Source organism: Zingiber officinale, chromosome 6A (assembly GCF_018446385.1).
Source record: "Zingiber officinale cultivar Zhangliang chromosome 6A, Zo_v1.1, whole genome shotgun sequence".
In the NCBI taxonomy this organism is placed as follows: Eukaryota; Viridiplantae; Streptophyta; class Magnoliopsida; order Zingiberales; family Zingiberaceae; genus Zingiber; species Zingiber officinale.
This window is the reverse complement of record NC_055997.1, coordinates 150,422,010-150,436,951: the sequence shown is the minus strand read 5'-3', so window position 1 is coordinate 150,436,951 and position 14,942 is coordinate 150,422,010. Positions and strand designations below refer to the sequence as shown.

Genomic DNA, 14,942 nt, shown 5'->3' with positions numbered 1-14,942 from the left:
CTTTGGTTGATATTATTGACATATCAATTAGTCAACATTTCGTTATCTTCTCCAAATTAATAGGTCAAAACCACCCCGTCCCAATGGGTTTGACTGCCTATTTACGTAATTATATTTTCTTCAAAAAAAAGGCATCCAAAATAATTTTTATAAATGTGGAAGGAAGGAATTAGGAGAGTGAAAGTAGAGAGTGAGAAGCAATGGGTGGAGGGATGGTGGGAGGGGGAGTAGGGAAGAGAGCTGAGTTATACGAGGGAAGGATCACAAGCTATTTTTTATTGGCTTGTGTGATTGGCTCTCTTGGAGGATCTCTATTTGGATATGATCTTGGCGTCTCAAGTAAGTAATTAATTAAATTTTGTAAATGAATGTTTATATAATTTGAAATTAAAGAAGATTTGTTTTATCGATTGATTTGGATTTGAATTTGAATTTGATCAGGTGGAGTGACGTCGATGGACGATTTCTTGGTGGTGTTCTTCCCGGCGGTGTACCGCCGGAAGCAGGAGCACCTCCACGAGACGGACTACTGCAAGTACGACGACCAGGTGCTCACCCTCTTCACCTCGGCCTTGTACATCGCCGCCCTTTTCTCCACCTTCGCAGCTTCCTTCCTCACCCGCCGCCGCGGCCGCACTGCCTCCATCCTCTTCGGATCCGTCAGCTTCTTCCTCGGCGGCTCCATCAACGCCGCCGCAGTCAACATCCCCATGCTCATCGCCGGCCGCATCCTTCTCGGGGTCGGCATCGGCTTCGGCAATCAGGCCGTCCCCCTTTACCTCTCCGAGATCGCGCCCCCCAAGATCCGCGGCGCCGTCAACCAGCTCTTCCAGCTCACCACCTGCCTCGGCGTCCTCGTCGCCGATTTCATCAACTACTTTACCGAAAAGATCCACCCTTGGGGGTGGCGCCTCTCCCTCGGCCTCGCCACGCTCCCCGCGACGCTGATGTTCCTCGGCGGCCTCTTCCTCCCGGAAACCCCCAACAGCCTCGTCGAGCAGGGCAGACTGGAGGAGGCGAGGCGGGTTCTGGAGAAGGTGAGGGGGACCTCCAAGGTGGACGCGGAGTTCGAGGATCTGAGGGAGGCGAGCGAGGCGGCGCGGGCGGTGAAGCACCCGTTCCGCAACCTCCTCAAGCCGCGGAACCGGCCGCAGCTGGTGATCGGCGCGCTCTGCATCCCGGCGTTCCAGCAGCTCTCCGGTCAGAACTCGATCTTGTTCTACGCGCCGGTGATGTTCCAGAGCTTGGGCATGGGCTCCAGCGCTTCCCTCTACTCCAACATCCTCAGCGGGTCGATGCTCGTGCTGGGGGCCCTGGTGTCGATGCTCCTGGTGGATCGCCTGGGGAGGAGATTCCTGTTCATCGAAGCCGGAATACAGATGATTTCCTGCATGGTGGTGGTCGCCGCCATCCTTGTTCTGAAGCTCGGCGACGGCGCGATGCTCCCCAGAGACCTGGCGATCGTCCTAGTCATCGCCATCTGCGCCTTCGTGGTGGCCTACGGTTGGTCGTGGGGGCCCCTCGGGTGGCTGGTCCCCAGTGAAATATTTCCCTTGGAGACGAGGTCGGCAGGCCAAAGCATCGTGGTGTGCGTCAACATGTTCTTCACTGCCGCCATCGCCCAGTGCTTCCTCGCCATGCTCTGCCGCCTCCGATGGGGCGTCTTCGTCCTCTTTGCTGCTCTCATCATCATCATGTCCCTCTTCATCATCTTGCTTCTCCCCGAGACGAAGCAGGTGCCGATCGAGGAGATGGCGGAGCTCTGGGAGAGGCATTGGTACTGGAAGCGCATTGTTCTTAAGGACCCGAAGAGGAAGGAGAACCAGAGCCTGAGCCTGGAGCAGGGAAGGCCACAAGAAGATTTATAATTAATTAATTAATTAATTAGCTGCAGATTTAATAATAATAATAATAATAATAATAGATCTATTTCTTTGTTTTAGTTAATTTATAATATTATTCAATACATTATTTTATATATTTTGATAGTTTTTAACGGAATCTGTTAGAAATTTACGGAGAGGTGAAATGACGAAAATGCCACGAGGGGAGTAGGAAGATTCTTTCCTCTATTTATACTCACTCGACTCCGCCAAAGCGACGGCGGCTGCGGCAGAGGGAGAAGGGGATTGGAGAAATTCCTGGTTCCGGATTCTTTGATCGGGCACAAAAGGGATAGTTGGTGAAGTTTGGGTGCTGGATTGGACGATCCGGTTAATTATGTCTTCGGCGGTGGCAACGACCGGAGGGGGGAGGGCCGGTGCGGCCAAGCCTTTGGCCGGGAAGGTCAAGAAAGAGAGCGGCGGAGGTGAGGGGAAAGGCGTCTCGGCGTTGGATACGAAGAAGAAGATCGAAGCTTCGGGGAAAACGACTACGGTCGTCAGGCCGAAATCTGCGACGGTGGCTGTGAAGTCCGAGGTACAGATCTCTCTTTTTTTCAACGGGAGATTGGGATCGGCTGTGGGAGTTCGTATGATCTCGAGTTTGATTTGCTTAATTGCGATTGCCTAATTAGTCTGGTTTTGGTTTTGGATTTGGATTTGGATTCTGTCGAAGATCTCATCTCCTTTCACCTCGTTGGTTTTATTCTTCGATCGAGGTATAAGTTCATAAAGCAAAGTGTTCAATTGGGTGACCGCGATCCAGATCTTGGCTTATCTTCAGATCTGTTTCTTCCCTTTGTTTCCCTTCAGTTTGATTCATCGGAATTTATTGATTTCAACTCCACAAGCTTCTCCATTCCTATCCGCTATACAGAGTTTCTTCTCTATTTAATTTGTTAAATATTTGATTTCAACCAATGTGTAGGTCAAAATAGCAACAACCGCATCCAGTGCCTCCAAAACTGTGACGAAAACCAAAACCAGAGCCAAAACCGAGAAGAAAGTATATTCTTTGCCTGGCCAGAAGTATGATCCTCCTGAAGAGGTTTGTGATTTGGAAACATCCAATTATGCTTTGTCGTAACTTGCAGTCGGCTGAATATTTCCTTCGGTATTTTTTCATACAGAGAGAACCCTTGAGGATATTCTACGAATCACTGTCGAAACAAATTCCATCAAGTGAAATGGCACAATTCTGGTAAGATTCTTCTCCCGTTACTATGCCTGTTTATTTGCTTCTGAGCTCCTTTCTTCAGTAGTACACCAACTTTTTGCATAAGTGGTGATAGATATCCCATGCAACTTCATGTATTCTTTAATCAAACATCTGAGACGCAATACAATTGTTTTTGTTTAGTAATATGTTTCTACACTTATCATTTTGTGCATTGTTTTATCCAATATTCGGCTGCATCTACTACTCACTTTTACATAAAACTTGAGCATATTCATGTTACATCTTTTGTTCTAGTATAGTTTAGAAGTCATCCATATCATCCTCAATCTGTTTTTTTCTCTTACTTTATTACTAGTTAGAAGTGGGTTTAATGTCAGTATGCAGTTTTAATTGTTGTAATTCTCCAATTCATCTCCAACTTACAGGATGATGGAACATGGCTTGTTGTCCCCTGAAAGAGCGAAAAAGGCATACGATAGGAAGTTGAAGAGGCAGTCACAGCAGAGATTGGGTACACCTATTAAACCCAAGCAGGACAGACCAGAGAGCTCCAAGAAACCTCTACCTCAATCCAAGAATGGAGATGCTAAAGCAAGAAGAAGAGTTGATAGTGATGACGATGATTTCCCTGTCAAACAAAAGAAGGCCAAGATCTAACAAATAGAGAGTACATAATCCAATTGTAGAGTCAGGCAATGCCATAGTTCCTGGCAGATGAGATTAGTAGAAGATCCAGTACCAGAAACTCAAAAAGTGAAGGGGAATGGCGATTTAGATTAGTTCATTATTCTCGTTGTTGACAGGGATGATTAAAAATTTGGGCATTTTTCTCTTTAAATTGTATTCCCATATTCATGTCAGATAATAATTAATGATGTGCTGTTGTTGTGGATCATGTGAGATGCTTAAGAGTAACAATATCTTGATATCAATTGGCTAATAAATTTGGTTTTTATGATATTATTTGGATCATTGAGATACAATGGCAATAATTTCTATACAAAAAAATAAGTAACTCGATGGATTCGATAATACATAATAAAAACTTGTTAAATCTAACAAGCGTAGAAGGTAATATTACTGATCTTCTAAATCTACCAACTGTTCTACATGTATATGAAAACCAAAAGAAAAAAAAAAGGTTAAAGAGTCACAGCCTCAAAATATTCTTCTCTATTGAATTCCTAGCTTCACTAAACTCTAAAGGATTTCCAAGTTCTTGAAACATATGAACCGGAGAAAGCAATGGAGTCCGATGTCATTTCATGTTTTTGCGATAAAATCATCCAGGCACGGGGGCGACTGTGGTGGGATTGCACTCTCCATGCCGCCACCAGAGATCTCCATCATCTTCCTTGCAGTTGCTTGAAATTTAGATGGACTGTCAATTGAATCTGGAAGAGCATCGGATTTGCCTTGAGGAATACCGGCAGTTGAGTTGAGTTTTTGTTTAGAAGATGCAATTGCAGAACTCAAAACACCATTCTCCCTCAGAGATTGGATGATGGCCTTCAAACACACGAGAAATTTGGCGTGGGTGAGGAAAAACTTAGCGACCGAGCAGATATTCATTAGGAATTTAGTGACTAACACCATAAACGATACAGAATGTAGTCAGTTACCATTGGTGCATATATGCGTGTCAAGATGCCCTTCCTGAGGAGTTTCAGATTTAGCTGCTTGTCAGTCCATACAACGTGTTCATCGTACCTACAAAAAACAAATGATTTCACATTTTACTGCAAAGAGATGAAGCTTCGAATCTTATCTTGGCAAATGCACTAGTAAAAAGTATCCATCTCCCTACCAAATAGGTTTACATAAGCCAAGAAAGTGCAAAACAAACATTCTATATGCCCAGGTGTCCAGGTATTTCTACCTTTCATTCACCTAGAAGTGGCCGGCCCGGTCCTATAGAATTTTCCCACAGGTCATCGGGTTAATCCGGGAAGTGCAAATGGGCCACGGGGAATGACTCGGCACCACGAGTGGTTCAAGCGCCGCAGGCGTTTGTTTAGTTGCACGGTGTGGAAATTGAATCCTCATTGCTTGGGAAACTCGTTTGTCCACTTATCATCAGGCCAAGCCCCGGGGGACAAGTGCAAAACAAACATTGAATCATGTGAACTATGTACAAAAAAAAAAAGATTATTGAACATTAATCAATGCATTTCAGAATTATTCTTATTCAAACATTTTTTTTCATCAATCTGCTTGCACCTGATCCTAAGAAAGGATTGATACAGGAATATTGCAAAATATTAGCAAAAATAAGAAAGTTAAAAGGCACACATTCTGCACTCGATACTGTCTATTAGCTCAGACCATTAGTGCATTCCAGCATGACAATGAGTTCATTTCCTAGCAAGTATGTGCCCATTGCTTTCGGTTTCTACATTTTGGTCTTCATGCTAGGATAATCTTAACGTGCACTAACTAATCCAATCGATAGTTGATCAAGACAATTGGAGAATGGAGTTTCAGACAATGAACATAAATTGATCACTCTCTACACTTTCATACAGGATGGGGTGGTTTCAGCTCGATTATCTCGCTTCAAAACTCAAATATCAATTAATCCATAAGCAATTTATCCTAGGGTAGATGCTAGAATTAGCACTGCAATGATCAATTAGTGGGTTATACAACAAAAACAACTCATGTTTCCCCGCTTGTAAGAAAAGGTTGCACGTTCACCTTGACTACAATGTATGTCGACAAATATCATGCTCACTCCACTCAGATCTCTTTTAATTATCATAAGTAGTCTCACACCCTTTAACTTGATTGATTCAACTAGTTGACTACAAAATTTATAAAACATCATTGAACAGCTTCTGTACAATTCATAATTTATTTTCTCCATTATATCATCTAAAGTTGTAATAGGTTTTGAGATTTGGGTCACTAACAAATTGATTATTTTCATACATTCTTATAAAACTCAGTTTGAAAGCTAAGAAACTTACCAATGCAACATTTCTTCTTCGGTAGCAGTTGATGCAATGATGAAAGCCTGAATGAAAACAGGATGGCTGCTACTTAGTTCAATTTGCAAAAATACTTGTATAGACAAATAAAGCAGTTGTGGAACTTTATGCGAGGGTAAATCATTAACAATATTACAACAACAAGCAACAACAATCAAGCCTTTATCCCACTAATAATATTCAACCTCTTAAATCACTTGGTTTTAAATTCCTTTTCTACTCCTTGCACCTTCATCTCCAATGTATATAATTATAAAACCTAATGATTATCTTTGACATTTCCATACTATCTTAACCTATTTTCTCTTATCATTTTGTCCAACAACTTATAATGCATGAAACACAATTTTTTATTCATTTTTCAATAAATCCTCAAATAATCAGTAACCATCAGACTACCAGTTTGAATATTCTTTCTGGAGCTATCCACTACCATGAAACAAACTCTTTACATGTTTAACTTCTGATATAAATTTATAAAAGGCATACAGTCATACCATATAACCTCTTTAGTCACTTCATTTTAGTTACCCAGATCTTGATTGATAATCTTTACAAATCATTGTTCCAAAATATAAAAACAATTATCACATTTTTTAATATAAAAATCTAATATACAGGAAATGCATGCTCTTCCATTGTAATTACAATTTTTGTAAACATGATTTGGTGGGAAGTACCGAAGCCCTTGGTATATGGAAACCAAGTGAGCTAGATATATCATAAATGGTTTACAACTGCTCGAGAAATTTACAAAGATAAAGTAATGAGCAAGGATATACAAGTTATGGTTATTATAACCTGTTGGTTAACAATCAAAAGAAAACAAAAGAAACTAAAACTACAAATAAGCTGTCTACAGATAAATGAAGTAGAGTGGCCAATGATCTTGCAAAAACCAGCATTCTTCATCAACAAAAAAGGAAAAGGAACAAGCAAAGTAATTTCTCGCAATACGTGAGCATTCTCATAATCACCTCTTACGATTAAAGAAGTAAATGCAATGGTAAACACATACCGCTCTATCAAAATCTAACATGAAGCATCTCTTGACATCCTCCTTGGTTGGCTTACAACCACACCGATCATGTCGGGATGTCAAATCAGAGAACTTGGAATATGTGTAATGCAGTACAGCAGCCTCCTCTAATTTGATCTCACTATAAGGAAAGGGATCTTTATGAGGGTTACTGTTTGGATTGCCAAAAAGGAAAAAAAAAAAAAAAGAGTACAAAACATAGATTGTCAATAAAGTCCTGAATGTTTTGGGAAATATTATGGTCCATTATCTGATCTAAACATATACGACAGCAAAAGCAAGAGTGTTGTGCGATCGTATGCAAGGAAACGTCATCTTACGTTGGGGGCTTCATGTAATTATGCCATCTATGTGCACCATTTGGCCGAAGATTGTCTTGAATCCGTGCAGCTGATTTCCCATTTCCATATGTAAGGAAGTAATTGGGATTACCACGTGTGGCCTCTTTATACATACCAAAGTAAGTCTCTTTTGGTAGATGATCATAATTCTTTTTGAACATAGATACCTGTGGAGAAAGAACACAGTATGAACTGGTATGGTTCCTGAAGTTTTTTCATTTGCAATAGATGAAGTTTTAGCTGAGAAAACCATTAGAGGCATCATCAGATAACTAGGGAATCATCCCAAACTGTATTTTAATAGAAAGACCACACCAGACCATAAGAATCAAAATTAATACCCTCCTTGATATTGTTTCATCAAGAAAGCTTTTATGAAGCTTGGAAAAATCTTGAGCATAAAGGGCTGTTAAATGGTATAGTGATGAATAGGAGAGTAGAAAATGAAGAGTGGTTCTCCTAGTAATGGATAATAGAAATCTGGTCTATAAACTAGGGGAAGTTCTGAAAATTAATGGTGTAAATACATAGATTTAATCCAGAAGAATTGATAGGTATTGATAAGGAGATTGTTTAACAAGTATAGACTGATATTGGAGTGCACACTATGTGATATGTTATGCTCCTTGGTTTAAAGGAAGAAGTAAAGGACAATAAGTCATATACCTCACTGAAAGGATCTTTGATGTCATTCCTCTCAACACTGCTTTCCTGGAGCAAAAAAAAAAAGGGTATCAAACATGCAATAAAACATCATATTCTATTACAAGTACAAAAGTTTACATACATAATTTGGAAAGATAACCATGTCAACATTGGCAGGAACATCAGAAAGCAATTGAGTAAGAGAGTATTCCTTTGCACCTGCTGGATGCATTAACTCATCTGTGTCGAGATGAATAATCCAATCCATACCAGCATCCTTCATGAAGAATTAATCAAGTTAGTGATAGAAAGGGGCAAAATTTAGTTATCTATATAATTAAAAGAAGTTCAAGTCCTTCCAAAAATATAATTGTTAAACAAACACAACAAATTTTGGCACATAAATAATTAATGCCTGGTCATGCAATTCTGCAAAATGTTGAAATAGCAACAGAAGCTCTCATACCCGTGCCATTGGTATTGCCATTTCCATGTTGAGTGATTGCTTGACAAAGAGTTCATAATTACAAGGCTTGTAAAAGAAGTTTGCCAACCAAGTTTCGTGCCAGATTCGGCTGCATAATGAAGCGAAAGGCATTTTATCCAACATTTTACCACACATTAAGAAAACATGTGAAGCGAACATTTGCTAAGACACAAACTGTTGATAGTTTAAGAAGCAGGTATTGATGTTTCTATTAGGTGTGTGAAAATCCAAGGAAAAGATAATTCATCCAAAAATGTCAAAAATCTTTGATGGGGTACCTTCATACTTAAAAAATGTTATAGTTTACATCATGTAAACATGTGCCTAAAGGTCAGAGACTAGTGGATACAAAAAAAAAAAAACATACTATTACATTTGCTGATGAGTTTCTACTGCATTTAATTTGATCCTAAGATTTCAAGTAAAGCACATTCAGAATATATCATGATGCTACATTTTGTGTTTGCCATTGTTAAAAGATGTATGTTTATTGTGCCAACTCTGCGAAAGCTTAAAAGATTTGAAAGAAAAATCTTCTGAATTTCAACTTAAAAGGTTGTCTGAAAGTTACAGCTCATGAAGTTCCGACTGGCTGGATAATTTTCATGAGCGCATGCGACTGTATTACAAAACATCAGAGCTTCAAAATCACGATGCAAGGCTAGCTTCTAAATGAGTATGCATAAGTGATGCTAGATAATTCCCACTGATGGATGGAAATATTCATTTCTATGTTTTTAGTTTCAGATATTAGGTGAAATGAACCAGTTATACTTCCACCCACAAGAATAATTTTGATTATCGTTGTGTAGGACAAAGGAAATAGTGAGTTTTAACTGATTTTGTGTTTTTTCAAGAATGAAGAACTTAAGAAGACATAATAAATGAATGAACTGACCTTTTTGCCTGTTTCTCCTCAAGTTCTTTAGTTCTGTATATGACTTTGACACCCTGCCAAAATATAAATCAAAAGAATAGAATCAAAGAATCTCACAAAAATTAAAATTAACTAGATCATTTCAATCAGTAATAATATTCATCTTATGATCTCCAAAAAGAAAGACTGGTGGTTAACTTACAGATATAGATTCGAGAACAACCGAAACATGAGGTTTTGCAGCCTTCCCTTCAACAAACAGAAAAAAATGTGACACGCCGATGACCTTGTGATAAAATAACCAAGGTACAATCTGTTCTAAACCGGCTGAGGTGCTCGCTGTTATGCATATCTGCAGAACGATAAGAATCTCCAATAGTTAAACGGTATAAAATTTCTGATTCAAGCGTAAAACAAAAAGGCCCAATTTCCAGTTGGCGAACAAATCAGTTGAAGGCTAACATAATTAAACCCTTCTCCTCCTTGAAATGTTAACTAGTAGTCATTCTTCCAAGTTTAATGTATCCCTTTGCTCAACGATGGAATCGCAAATGAAACAACATGGTTACGAAATCTCTACCCGGATCCGGATTCCCGTTTTCTGTGCACGTACAAAGTTAAACTCAACCGAAGAATGATTCAGAAACGCGCAAGATCTCACCTTTGGCTTCAGATCCTTGTCGAAATCGAACTTCCAACCGCGGAAGTAAGGGAAGGAGGGTGACGAGCTCGAGCCGAGGATGCTCGCGCAGTCCGAGGAGGAGCGCGAGACTACGGAAGGCGTAGACGAGTCCAACGAGCTTAGAGGGCTGTTGTCCATCCCCGGGAACCCGTGGGCGTCGGCTGCGAGCCATCGCGACGCGGGGTCGTCGACGCCGCCGCGCCACTGGAGGACGAAAGCCAAGGCCGCGAGCGTCATGGAGAGCGTCGTGAGGAAAAGGAGGAGGCGAGAGGAGAAGGCCTGGTTCCGATGGACCGCGTCGAGGCCTGCCATTGGGGCGATCGAACCGAGAGGAGGAAGATTTAGGAGACGAAATCGAGGAGAAATTATTGCTTCGTGGTGATCGCCGGAAGACTTTATAACATCGCCGGCGACGACGGACGATAACAGTACTGACAAAAAGGTCACGATTAGATGGAAGAAAAATAGTGACTATGGAAATTTTAGGGTTTAAATATCAAGTCATCGGAAAACAAAATATAAACAAAAATTTTAATCTTAAAATTAAAAGAAATACTTCATTTTTTACGTTACATTACATTTTTTTCACATCGTTCACCTTATAACAAATTTAAAAAATGTCAAAGTATATACAAATTTTAATATATAAAAAAATTCAAAAATAATATTAAAAAAATATTTAAAATAATAATTTTTTTTCTTTAGAGTTATTATTTAATATTACGAGGTCTTCTTCCTATTCAGATAAATTCGAAAACGTAAATGGCTCGCATAATTGATTAAGGAGATGTTTGATTAAATGATGATAATAATTATGGGTATAAGTTTAATAGTAGGATGGAATGAGAATAGGAATAAAAATAATTCACAATTTAAACTTATGAATTTGATTGATTTTCATAAATCTAGTAATCATTCCCAAAATATCATTTCCAAACTAACAATCCAAACATTATTTTTTATTATCATTTCATTTACTCATTCTTAAATTCATAAATCAAACACCTCCAAACTCATAAATTAAACACCCCTTAATGTTTTAGTAGTTGGAGTGCAAGTATAGTATTACCCTGCACGAGAAGCAAATCCTCAATGCATGGAAACCATCCCTTCAATTGACCTTTCTACACCATTTGGGCAGGTTGGAACTGATCTGAATTTATAATTTTTTAAAGTTAAATTAAATTTTATTTTTAAAACTATTATGTTTTATGCACATGCATAACAGAATGTTTGTATAACATTAATAAAATATTTAGATAAAAATAACAATTATAGAAAAATAATAATAATAAAAAATAAATTTATTCAAGTTGATCAGTTATCTGAGCTCGGTTCAAATTTAAGATTTTCAAATTATATTTTTTTTAAAAGAATATTCTTAATTCGATCCAAATCTATCCAAATTATTAGGGATATAAATAAATCTAACGAACTATTCTGAGCTTGATTCGATAAAAAAATTGTTCGAGTTCGTTTGTTTAACTTATCGAGCTGAGCTCGACAGTTTTATCGAACTAAGCTCGAACTTAAGGATACTCAGTTCATGAGCTTACGAATACATTCATTTATAAGCTCGCGAGCTCGAGCCCAAGCTCAGCTCGTTTGAAAGGCTCAAGCTATAAAACGAGCCTTAACGAGTTTGACTCGTTAACTATACAAGCCGAGCTCAAATTCTTCACGAACTTAATAAATCCAAAATGAGCCGAGCTCTATGATGAAAATTCAATTCGAACTCAAGCCGAGCTAAAGTCCAAATATAACTTAAATGAACCAAACTCAAGCTTAATACTATTCAATTCAATTCGACTTATTTACATCCCTACAAATTATCACCTCAAATCTCAAGGCAAGAGGCCCCTTTCCTTCTGCTCAAGTAGACAAAGGCTTACTATAAATCAAAAAACATAAAATGATACTTAATAAACAATGACAAGTTGCCGATCACATCATTGGGAAAAAGATTTCCACAACAATAATGCAAAAAACACTTGGACAACATTTGATTTGATGACAATACATTACATCTTCATTTTCTTTAAATTGCAGACATCAACTAACAAAAGTGATTTACCTTTGCAATCCCTCCTTTCCATCGAAACAGGATAAAAAATGAAAACAAATAAATAAAACCATCAATTTCTGTCTCTTTTTTTTTAACCCAAGAGAGATCATCTAAAATTTTATTTCCATCAAGAGAAGAAACATCTAAAACCACTTCCATAGCACCAGCAATAGAAGCTAAACAATGCGTATCCACGATATTAAGACAAATTCTGAAGAAACCAAACTTAATTCTTTGTCAATGCAAAGCCAAGAAAATATTCAGCGGGTAGCATAAGAACATGGGGGTTAGAACTTAGAATACAATGCCTTGTAAAAAAACAAACTAGTCTGCTCTGGAATTGCTTGATTGTTTGCATTGTGTCCCTCACTTCTCCTTAGCTTTCAGTTTGCTCTCTCAGGCGACGAATAGTGCTCCTTACTGTCACCGCACTAGCAGTGCTGTCGAACAATAGGCATCTCGATAAGTGTAGGAAAAAGAGATGTAATTGTAAATCATGCAAGGTTCTAGAATGATCAAAAAGGAGGAAGAAATCAAGGAGAAAAGAAGAAGGGCGAAGAGAAGAGGTTGCAAAGCCTCGTTGTGAAAGTTCCGATGGGTTGTAACCTCGTCAATCAAATTCCAACAAGCAAATACCACATCATGTAACAGCAAAATAGTACACAAGCCTCATGCAAAATCTCTACTGTGCCAACTGTGAGTTGGATGATGATGGCAGGGAATAATTTTTAAAACCTTGAATACATACAGAGAATTCCTTGAATTTTACAGACTTACTTCAATGTATAAGCACCACCGGCCTTGACCTTGCCGCAGTCCTTGCAACCCCAAATCCCAACTGCTTTTCTTTTCACTGCAAACTGTATAACCAATAAGAAATGAATGGATGAGCTAAGAGGAAAATAACAAGAATTGTCTTTTCTGTGAGTTTTCTTATCAGAAGAAAACTAAAGGACAGATCGCCCTAAATAATGAATATCTAACCAAGAAATCAAAGTGTGGAATCAGAGAAATACTCACACAGAAACAAAACTTAGCTGAAAAAATAAGCATTCATCACATAGATATGAGAACTAAATCACTAAACTAGACTGACCAATTTGAAGAGGAACAACTCCATATCTCAGTTCCAGTTTGTTCATTTGTATATATATATATTTTCAGGAAGTCACAGCATGGCAGACTGGACAATTTACCCAACCAATCTGGTTTCAACTTTCAAAAGTACTTTCATAACATAGTACTACTACAATTTTTCTACATTGTAACCAATCAAAAAGAAATAAGTCTAATTTAATACAAATCAAGGGAATTTCCCAATAAAAGAAGCCTGGATGTAAAAGAAGTTATACCTTTCCACAGAATTCACAAAAGTACTTTGCATGCTGCGAAACCTCCATCTTCTTGATTTGCTTCCGCAAACTTGCACCGTATCTGGTACCTGAAGCAGATAGAAGGCATGATCAGATCAAGTAACTGCAAATATGATGATGGATCTTGCATCAGCATCAAAACGAGTTACAGAAAATATTGAACCATTGAATTACCATATTTCCCAACAATTCCAGCCTTCTTGGTGCGCTTCGTCTGGATCAGAGTAAGGGGAGACAGTTAATATATAAATTTCAGTCAAGTAATTCATACCAACATTTTGCATCTAACAAATAGTTTCACATGGAATGTTAAACACCTAGCAGAAAAGACATCTCCTGCACTAATTTTACAATGAATCAAACAGAATCTTAAAATTCAACTATCATGCTGCAAATCGAACGTAATAATCTTGTAGAAAAACACATTTTTTCCTGAAAATTTTAGAAAAAATTAGAATACTAAAATACTCAAAATTACCATCCTTAAACAGGTTCGTTTTACAGGATACACATCAATAAGACTAAAAGATCATTTTTTATTTTTTTTAACAAGAACTTCGAATAGTCGCGTGATGAAGAAATGATAACCAGAAAATTTCAAGCGATGACCGCTTCCTTCTATTTCGAGAATCAATCCATACCAAAACAACTTCTTACAGGTATGAACTTACCATCTTCCCAAGCAGCGGCTAGATGCGGCGTCACCCAGAGGATCTGCACGCCGAGCGAGAATCCTCAAGAGTGGAAGCCTACACAGACCGCCATAGATCCGCCTTTATAGGTAAACCCTAATTTGTACAACGGAGATGTACTCGCAGCATGCGGATCCATAGATCATTACCGTTGGATATTTCTCAGGACCCCATTTCTATGGAGATCCGTTTTAAAACTTCCATAGAGGCCATAGAAAGCCTAACAACAATTTTTTTAAAAAAAAAAAATTATATATATATATATATATATATATATGTAACTTTTAATAATAAATTTTATTTTAAAAATATTGTGTAAAGAAGAGACAACATCTCTCAACCTCTAATGTGGAAGAAGAAGAGAGAAAAAGATCATGTGGAGCAACGAGACAAATATATACAAGAAAGGAACAAACAGGTAGGAAAAGAAGATGAAAGAAAGAAAAAGAGTTACCATTATTCGACAGCATGTCTAATCTAAAAAACGACTGAAACTTTATTAATATTCTCTCTACACAATTAAATCATATTACTTAATTTTGTGATTATACAATAAGTTTACAAAATATTATATAAACCCTAAACCCTGTAAAATTATAACAGAATTTTATTATGAAAAATCTTAACAAATTTTCTTTCATGACATCCATTGCATTGGCCTTCATCCAAATATGAGTCACATGTCAATAAT

At 38.2% G+C, this 14,942-nt stretch overlaps 4 protein-coding genes across 4 annotated transcripts; 2 read left to right on the top strand and 2 right to left on the bottom strand.

The window, feature by feature from the left end:
• Positions 1–200: 200 nt before the first annotated feature.
• Positions 201–1,980, top strand: LOC121998772 (sugar transport protein 14-like). The gene is made up of 2 exons (XM_042553822.1): positions 201–339; positions 442–1,980. Exons 1-2 carry the CDS (start codon positions 201–203, stop codon positions 1,866–1,868), a joined length of 1,566 nt encoding a protein of 521 aa, XP_042409756.1. The 3' UTR covers positions 1,869–1,980.
• Positions 1,981–2,095: 115 nt separating this feature from the next.
• Positions 2,096–3,955, top strand: LOC121998774. The gene is made up of 4 exons (XM_042553825.1): positions 2,096–2,418; positions 2,809–2,928; positions 3,011–3,081; positions 3,486–3,955. Exons 1-4 carry the CDS (start codon positions 2,221–2,223, stop codon positions 3,715–3,717), a joined length of 621 nt encoding a protein of 206 aa, XP_042409759.1. The 5' UTR covers positions 2,096–2,220; the 3' UTR covers positions 3,718–3,955.
• Positions 3,956–4,101: 146 nt separating this feature from the next.
• Positions 4,102–10,594, bottom strand: LOC121998773 (glycosyltransferase-like At2g41451). Its single transcript, XM_042553824.1, has 11 exons — positions 10,101–10,594; positions 9,642–9,791; positions 9,461–9,513; positions 8,542–8,650; positions 8,218–8,352; positions 8,097–8,141; positions 7,410–7,597; positions 7,069–7,210; positions 6,030–6,076; positions 4,683–4,770; positions 4,102–4,569 (listed from the first exon to the last, which is right to left on the bottom strand). Exons 1-11 carry the CDS (start codon positions 10,431–10,433, stop codon positions 4,324–4,326), a joined length of 1,536 nt encoding a protein of 511 aa, XP_042409758.1. The 5' UTR covers positions 10,434–10,594; the 3' UTR covers positions 4,102–4,323.
• A 1,762-nt stretch (positions 10,595–12,356) lies between these two features.
• On the bottom strand, positions 12,357–14,372 carry LOC121998775 (60S ribosomal protein L37a-1). Its single transcript, XM_042553826.1, has 5 exons — positions 14,231–14,372; positions 13,734–13,773; positions 13,539–13,627; positions 12,964–13,046; positions 12,357–12,626 (listed from the first exon to the last, which is right to left on the bottom strand). Exons 1-5 carry the CDS (start codon positions 14,231–14,233, stop codon positions 12,563–12,565), a joined length of 279 nt encoding a protein of 92 aa, XP_042409760.1. The 5' UTR covers positions 14,234–14,372; the 3' UTR covers positions 12,357–12,562.
• Positions 14,373–14,942: the final 570 nt, after the last annotated feature.